Source organism: Cynara cardunculus, unplaced genomic scaffold (assembly GCF_001531365.2).
Source record: "Cynara cardunculus var. scolymus isolate 2C unplaced genomic scaffold, CcrdV1 Un_Scaffold_347, whole genome shotgun sequence".
Classification (NCBI taxonomy): Eukaryota; Viridiplantae; Streptophyta; class Magnoliopsida; order Asterales; family Asteraceae; genus Cynara; species Cynara cardunculus.
Genome location: NW_020200573.1, coordinates 261,528 through 270,960, shown reverse-complemented (window position 1 = coordinate 270,960; position 9,433 = coordinate 261,528). Strand labels below are relative to the sequence as shown.

The 9,433-nt window shown below is 29.7% G+C and overlaps 1 protein-coding gene across 1 annotated transcript; it reads right to left on the bottom strand.

Annotated features, from left to right (window-relative positions):
* Positions 1-7,726: 7,726 nt before the first annotated feature.
* LOC112501632 (ethylene-responsive transcription factor ERF011-like) lies at positions 7,727-8,471 on the bottom strand. Its single transcript, XM_025105319.1, has one exon. The coding sequence runs from the start codon at positions 8,424-8,426 to the stop codon at positions 7,941-7,943; it is 486 nt and encodes a 161-aa protein (XP_024961087.1). The 5' UTR covers positions 8,427-8,471; the 3' UTR covers positions 7,727-7,940.
* Between the last annotated feature and the right edge of the window lie 962 nt (positions 8,472-9,433).

Genomic DNA, 9,433 nt, shown 5'->3' with positions numbered 1-9,433 from the left:
GGATCAAACACACCATTGATGCTGGAAGCAGGTTTGAACTTCAATGTTGTTGAAATATTGTTGATGAATGGTTGCTTTGGGGTCTTGCATGCTCTTTTAGAAGAGGATTTGATAGAATGTTGATTTTTATTTTGCATTTTACATTCTTTATAATATGATTACAATGTATCATGTGTTATGTTTAATTAACAAATTTAGGGCTCTTTATGTTACATTGTAAAACCTATTACATAAATGTGGTTTGAGTGTTAAATATGTGAATTCATATATGATGTACAAAATAAACTAAATGGGTGGTTGTTTTTTTTTTGAAAGGCAACTAAATGGGTTGTTGATATGATTAATGATCATATGCGATTTATAATGTCAAAAAATTATATGATGTAAGTTTAAAGAGTTATGAATCCGGATGCTAGAGTCTTATATAAGTGGTTTTAGGGTCGAATATTTGAAATCATACATGATGAACAAATTTAAAAAAATGTTTGTTTAGATGATTTCTGATCATATGTGATTAACAAAGATGTAATATTATGTTATGTAATATTATGTGATGTAGTATTAACAAACATTGGACTATTGATTTTAGAATGTAAATCTTATTGCATACGAGGGTCTTGACTGTTTAATATTTGGAATCATATATGATGGGATAATTAACAAAGTGGATTATTGATATGTTTAATGAGAATATGTGATTTATAATGATCTAATATGAATATGGTTTTGAAGCACAATTTAGTTGGGTTCATGGGATTCTTGTCTTAACCAACATTGGTATGCTATGTAAATCAGGAAGATTTCTTCCTCAGTGTATTCTTATGGGTAAGGAGATCACTTGTGATGTTGGTAAAACAATAATAACATGGTTTGGGCTAGGGTAAATGGTATTCATATTTGATATGATGTACACCATTTGGATTATATGTGATCTTCTGGATGATGGTTTATATTATTAGACTTCATTTGGTCGTAATACACGTAGATTCTTTTTCTATAACCTTATCTAAAATATACAATCATATGTGATCTTTGATAAATATGTGTAAACGATAATACATTACTTATGTGCAGGGCCTTCGGCTAATAAGCCAAAAACATCAAAAAAGAGGTTGACACCATCAAGATAACATAGAAACAAACACGAAGAAGAAACAAGCCATGGGCAGGGAACATCAAACAAAATAGAAAAGGTGTTAAAGGGGAGAGAACCAACCAAAAAAAAACAACCAGTACATCCAAACAAACGAGAAAAATGTCAAATTCAAGGATGAGATAGTGAGTAGGTATGAGGTTGGGTTTGAGAAGGAATCAGGAGCACAAGAAGTTCAACTCAACAAGTTCCGGAAAAAGTTCTTGTCAAAGATCTTACTTTCAAACCATAGCGGTTGGAGGTATAAAGTGATCAAGCAAGGGACAAAATTTTCAAAATTTGATGCTAAGCTAACTAAGACGATGATACAAGAAGCATGGAAAAACAAGATTGCACGACTTACTTAGCTCTTGATTATTGATAGCCGTGTTTTTGGATAAATGGTCAAGTTCTTGAACAGTCACTTAAATTATGAGATATTATTTTCGTCTTAAGAAGACTTGCAATTAGTATGTTGATAAACAATAGTTTCTTTACTTAGTTAACGATCTTTTGTTTAAGGGGATAATGATGTGGTTTATTTGGAATGGTATATGGATGGATTTTTTTGGCAAATATGTGGTTTATTTTGAATTTTTCAACGGTTTAATCATGTTAATTTGTGTATTACTTTGCGATCCGTTATTATTTTTTTTGTGATGAAAATGAAAGATAAAAATATGTCCGCTTTCTTGTTAATATAATCACATATAGTTTTGTGATGCATGTTATACATAAACATCCTGTTCATTTTCATTATAATATAATCACATGTGATTTTGTGAGGCATGGTAAATATTATGTCCAATTTTTAATAATATAATCACATTTGATTTTAGAACACATACTATACGTGAACAATTTGTCCAACTAACTTACAATATAGTTATATGTGATTTGGGATGCATACTATACCAAAGCATTATGCCCAATTTCTTAATAATATAATCATATATGATTCTGAAACCATTGCTGACCTCACTTTAAGAGAGAGGTCCCAGTTGAATTACAAAACGTTTTTCACCATCACACTGAAGAAGCATGGTCATACTATACCTAAACATTATGTCCAACTTATTTATCATATAATCATCTATGATTTTGAGATGCATACTATACATAAGCATTATGTCCAGGTTCTTCATATATAATCATAGGTGACGTTGGTTGCATACTATATATAAACATTATGTCCAACTTCTTTATAATATAATCATATATGATTACATCCTCTTAACTTGCATATAAATTATGTCATTCATAAAATATAATATTAACATATGAGTTAGAAAATAACAACAGAAAAAGTGACAAATTAGCATGTATGCATTAGTATGATTATACAAATAAAAAAACAAACTTAAAAAACATATACGAATCGTAAATAATATGCTCGAACAATTATGAAATACTAGTAATGTCAAACAACTTAACATCTAGATTCAATGTAGTTAACCATAAACAACACATTGGAATAAAACAAAACAACACAAAACACAAATATTGTCTAACATAGTCAAACACATAATCAAATCCATACTATGTCATCAATCATCAGATTCATTGGAGATTCCTTTCTTCACTGGACAACTGCGGGAATCATGGTACGTGAGTTAATTACATCCTCTACACTTCCTCTTGGGTTGCATATTCTTTATAGGTTGCTCCTTGGCACTTATCAAACTCTTACCAGTCTCACATCCTTTATTTTTAATACTTTCTAGAGCATATATACCAACAACAGGTGTAAGTCCTCTCATCCATGGGGATAACACCTCTCATCCATCGTCTGCTAATATCCTGGCTAGGTACCTCTTCAACATCAATATTGAATAAGACATTGAATATGTGGTAACATAGAATGCCAAAATACTCGAAATGTTCTCAAGAACATGAGAAAGACCCATCTACCTGCAATTTGACAACCTAAAAATCAAACATTACATGTGACCTATGATCACTTGGATTGGTATAGTAGTTACATTAAATAGATGTGACAAAAGATTTAGTTATATAATTACCACATAATCATATATGATCATGTTTATGTCTGTGAACTTGACCATCAATACCCATCTATACAAAACAGTGCATAATAGTCATGAATCACAAATGATAACAAATGATATAAACGTGTACACTTTTCTTCATCATAATGAAATCCTTCTTAAAGTCATATGAATAAAACCTAAATTATTAATAACAATGTTTTTAAGAAAATGCACAACTCACTACAATAAGATTAAAAAGGAACAATAAGCACAATATTACCTTGAACTTCCTCCATGAATGTATCACCATTGTCCACATCCTTGAGATTGTTAATCGGAACTTCACACACATTAGCCTGATTTGCTGGATCAATTACAGAAACATGAATGGTTTCATCTATCACATCACATTCGATCGTTTCAGTCAACGACTCCATTAAAGACATGAACAAAGAAAAATTTCTTTAGGTTTTTCAATCACACCAGTTTCCTACCCAGGATCGTAAACAATAATATGGAAGAAATACATCAAGAATGGTTGTTTCATACAAGAATGGTTGCTTCAAGAATGGTTCATACGAGAATGGTTTGCTTCAAAAAAAAACGTACAAGATCCATACCCCTTGTTTATCCAAAATGGTAGTGATCCCAAGTTTTGGGAAGTAGATTTATCCAAACAATGAAGCGGAGATGATTATATATATATATATATATATATATATATATATATACTCTTTTCACCTATTTATGGATATTACTGTTTTTTGGTATTATTTTAAAAAAATTATTAAATAAGAGTTATTTGTTTATTTTCTTATTTAGATATCATTCTTGTATAACCTCCCTCTAAGTAATAAATCAAGTTCTAAATATATGTTAAGTTCATCATACCATGAAAAAAATTACTGAACATATTCATAATTGTATTCAAGAGAAGGTAATCATAAAAATCTTTTGTCAAGAAAACAGAAATATCGTTTTACTTGTAGTAATATTTAGATATATAAATTATCTATACTATATTGTAAAACGTCTAACAAAAATTCTTAAAAATCATTTTTTATGCATGATGTACTGCTTATTAATGCATATTACTTAAAGTTCAAGATTACAAGTAAATTGTGCATAAGTACAACTTATTAAATTTCTATATTTGAATTCTTGTAACTAACTGCAGATAAACATGGTCAAATACAAGATAAACTTTTTAAATAGAAAAAATCTAAAATATATTTAAACCAAAAATAAATTACTTCATTATTAAACCTAAATTAAATTATAATAAAAAATTGAATTAAAGAAATTACATAAAAAAACTAGAACTTTTATATATTATTTTAAATTTTTATGATATTTTTAAATTTTTATTTTTATTCAAAAATATCGATTTCTCAAAACCGTATAAAATTATATTATAATACCAACAAAGATAAAAAATAAAACAAAATATTAAAATCAAGATACATCTCATCAAATATCTATATAATAGGATTAACGAATAATACCACCGTCCTACTTAATTAAACAACCATCCATAAGCTTCCTCCCATGATGGTGAGTGGTGACTACCCTCTCAATGGACCGCTCACACAGACTCTCTCTCTCTCTCTCTCTCTATATATATATAATATTATATAAGTATATAACACGTCATTAATGATAATAAAATATATAAGAACCTAAATCTTATCTTCTTATCCATGTTGTTTGATAACTGTCTCATCTTTCCTTTACTCTTTCTCTTTCTCTTTCGAGGATTTCAGTTATAATTTGTTACTCAACCTATAAATTGCATTTAACAGCTTTAAATTTTCCATACATATATATATACATATATATATATATACACATATATATATATATGATTGTATTTTGAAATATAGATAAACAATTATTAATAAAATATGATCATTTTCAAATCCATTAAAACGTGTAAATTCATCATATCTTTTTTATGATTAAGTTAACATCTTTATTATAAATTTATTAGAAGGATACTCATGTAATGCAGCGAGATAAATCTCGATTTTAATATTTAGTTTTTATTCTTTATCTCTATCGACATAATACGATTTTATGTTGTTTTGAGAAAATCGTATTTGAACTAAAATATCAATTTGAAGATAACATAAAATTTGTAAAAAAATAAATCGATAATAGTATCAAATTAATTAACTATTTAATAGTTTTTGTTTTTTTGGTATATTTTTTCTAATTTAGTTTTTTATTATAATTTAATTTAGATTTAATAATTGTATTGTGGAGAAGAACAAGAGACTACAGATCATTTTCTCATAAAGTGTAGAATAGCGCGAAAGTGTGATCCTCCTTTATTCTGTAGGGGAAGATCGAAGGCAGTATTGGGAATCCGGTAAAAGAAGTTTTAAATTATTCTGGTGGATATATTTTACAAGCTACTCTTTGGTCTACGACATACTTGATGTTGGAACATCGTAATCAAATGGTTTTTCAGGTAAATCTTCACCTTCAGATCTTCTATTTTCAAGTATTCAAATAAGAGCTTACAATTGGATTTCAAGACGAATTCAAAAAAATTGCCTTTCTGCGGGGCTTGTGGCTGACGGAACCATGTTTGGCATCATCTGTTGTGACATGAGCTTCGAGTCTGCGGGGTGTTTTGTTTCTTGATTTCAGGTTTTCGTAGTTGTTGCTTTGTTGTAGTTCCTTCTTGTTGGGCTGCTTGGTTTTGCCTTTCTCTAGCTTGTTTTCTTTGTATTCGTTCAACGGCTTACAAAAGCTCTTTTGTTTTTCTCTTTGGGTTCTAATAAATTGGTTTTCCTTTCAAAAAAAATTTATATCAAGCTACAAAGCGACACTGGAGTCCGAAAATGTGCATTAATACCCAAGAAACCCAATATATTCGATTATGTTATTTCTACTCACTTATTGTTGGATAAAAACGACTTCAATAAATTCTTGAATGTGTCACAAACTTGCCCATTAATCATCTAAAGAATCCTCGATGAAAATCTAAAGCCATGTGTGATTTTAGGATTGGATTGGATCGGATTTGGAATTGAAATTGTCACTTGGTACGGTTCATTTGTTGGTAGCATGGAGGATTAAGACCATGACTCCCAAGCCCACTAAGGGATAATTTATAACAAAGTTGTATGATGATCCCTAAGTGCGAGCTTAGCTAAAAGATCTATCACTTTAACTTCGGTTTCAAACACAGATGTTGTTTGAAAATTTTTTTGTAATAAAAAACTTCAAATATTTCACGAAATCTAAATCTCACAAAATAATCCTATAAAACCAAACGTCGTTAAATAATAACCCAATGAGGTTATTTTATTTTGAAGTGATATCGCATGACAAATTCTTGTAAAAATAAAATATGTTTTTTTTTTTCAACTTGAGAAAAGAACACATGGTTTAATTATTTTGAGGTGTTGATGTTTAGATATCGTCCATTTATTTTTATAAAATTCAAGTGTATGATTACACAAGTTTTATATGTATTAAAACTAGAGTTTTGTGGGCAATGATTGGTTGGAAATTGTTATTTAATCATGTTTGTAGGCATCCTAAAAGTTACATAACAACCATTTTTCCTTTATATAATTCTATATTGCAAAAGTTAACCGAAAAGAGAAAGTCGGTAAAAGATAATTCATGATATAAAACCGTATGAGTTAATGGTGAAAAATTATAAATAAATAATGTTAAAAATAAACTTTGAAATATGAATTTTACATTTAAAAATTGTTATATATATATGCTAGAAGGGTACTCGTACAATGTAGCGAAATACATCTCACTCTTATTGTTTTTTTTTAATCGATGTTATAATAAGGTTTCTATGGTGTTGCAAAAAGCGTTAATGTTTATTTTTAAATAAAATATAAATATTATGATAAAAAATAAAAAAAAAATCTTGATATTAATACCAAACTAACTATTTAAAATTTCTTCTTTTTTATTTTTGGGTTTAATAATATAATTTTTTTATAAAAATAATAATTAAGTATTTTGTTAGAACTCATTGATTATTCTAATTATATTTTAAATTTTTTATATTTAAAATGAGATGTTTATCATATATTTGATAATGTTTATCTACAGTTAGTTACATGAATTCAAACATGAAGCTTTAATAAGTTGAACAGATTCATCGATATTGAATCAATCGAACGCACTTCTAACACCTGTTCCACTTTTGGAAGAACGTACAATTTACTTGTAATATTGAAGTTTAAGTAAAATACATCAATAAACAGTATTTTATACATAAAAATGTTGTTAAGAATTTTTGCCAAATACTTTATAATATTGCATATATATAGTTTTTTTTCCTTGTAACAAAAACATTGCTGTGGGAGGGATTTTCACGAAACATACATCAAAAACTGAAACAATTTGAAATTTGTTTAGATAAAACCAAAGCATCATATACTTGCAGAATGAAGGAAATACTATGTGTTTATTAAGGTATTGGAAACTGATTAAGAAGGTGATATATATATATATTGAAATGAATTTTGATTAGAAACTACAAACATAAGGTTAATTAAGTGTTGATTTACTATTTATAGATAGATAGATATATAGTAATTTCAATTTGGTGGCTGATTAATTAATCAAGAAAGCCATATATAGCAATAATAATTAATAAGATGAACATGTGTAATCCCTTCGGATTATGCATCTCTACCTCTCTAATTAATCACTCTCTCTCTCTCTCTCTCTCTCTCTCTCTATATATATATATATATCTATGAAGCTATATATTCATCTTTTAGAAATAGAAACTGATGATCTTTTTTATCAACAAGTTAATAGGCTTCATTCCCTTAATTTTCGTCTGAAGTTTCTGGAGTTGGGTACTCGTTAAGGTCCGGGTTCAAACAAACCCGACCCGAGTATGATTCCGTCGACGGCGAGTGGTGGCCGTTTGGGCCGCCGTTCTGGTTCTGGAGGGCGTCCACCTTAGCTCCTACTTCCGTCGCCTTTTTTCGGATCGAAGCAGCAGATAGGTCGTGGAGGTATCCTTCATCTCCGATGGATTCTGGGAAATTGAGACGGGCAGAGGGGCCACGGAGATAGAAGACGGCGGTGTCGTAGGCACGGGCGGCGGCGATGGGGGAGGAGTAGGAACCGAGCCAGATACGTGAACGCTTGTTGGGTTCACGAATCTCAGCCACCCACTTTCCCCACTTCCTCATCCTTATCCCTCTGTAGGGTTTGTCGACGTGAAGAAGCTGGTTATTGCTTTTGGTATCCCTCTTCTTTCTCTTTTCACCGCTGGAGGTGGGTGAACATCCGCCGTCTGCTTCCATGTGTGGCGGTGGTGCAGGGCGGCGTTGACGGGAGGAGAGGGATCGATGGTAATACTAATATGAATCTAGAAAGAAAAGCATGAGCTTTTATATGAGAAAACCTACAAATGAGATTTATATACAAAGATATCCTTTTTCTTTATTGAAAATAAATATACTTGTAATAATATCAATAACCATACAATTTGACTTCTTGGAAAATGGGAGGAACGTATCAATAAATGTTTAGATACCAAGTTTCGAAAATACTTTTAATGGTTACATTCTTTTAAAAAAAATATTATTAAGGGGTTGTTTATTAAATGCTTATTTGGGTAAGTGCTTATCAAGTTACATTTTCTTACTGGATGAATATGACAAGGACCAAGAATCTTACCTAATAATAACAAAGTCACGAACTGAGAGTCTTTACCCGGTAAGTGATGGAGACGACTCTTACCATGATTAGCACTTACCGGGTAAATTATTACATACGATGTCATTTGGTAGACTAAAATCTTACCCGATAAGTAAATGATAGTGTTAAATTTTGTCGATAAATGCTTATCAGGTAAGTGTTTGATAAACGGCTCCTACGTATATGTTTATTGGTAATTATTATAAGGGAAAAGTACAATAAAAACCAATGGACTTTCTTGTTTGGAATGATTAAGTCCTTAGACTTTTTTTTGGAACAAATAAGTCCTTGGACATTCCAAAACATGTTAAATAAGTGCTTGAACAATTTTTTGGAACAAATAAGTCCTTCGACATTCCAAAATATGTTAAATAAGTCCTTGGACAATTTTTGGAACAAATAAGTTATTGGACATTCCAAAAAATGTTAAATAACTCATTGGACAATTTTTGAAACAAATAAGTCCTTGAACAATCCAAAACATGTTAAATAACTTCTTGAACTTTTATAAAACATGTTGGATACATTCTTATGACTTGTACAACTAGTTAAAGTGTAAAATAGTGAAAAAAATCTCGAAAAAAACCCAATGAACATTCATATTTTGAAC

Bases quoted from the DNA above. Each gene is read 5' to 3' on its own strand.
- LOC112501632 (XM_025105319.1), bottom strand. From the start codon at position 8,426: ATGGAAGCAGACGGCGGATGTTCACCCACCTCCAGCGGTGAAAAGAGA.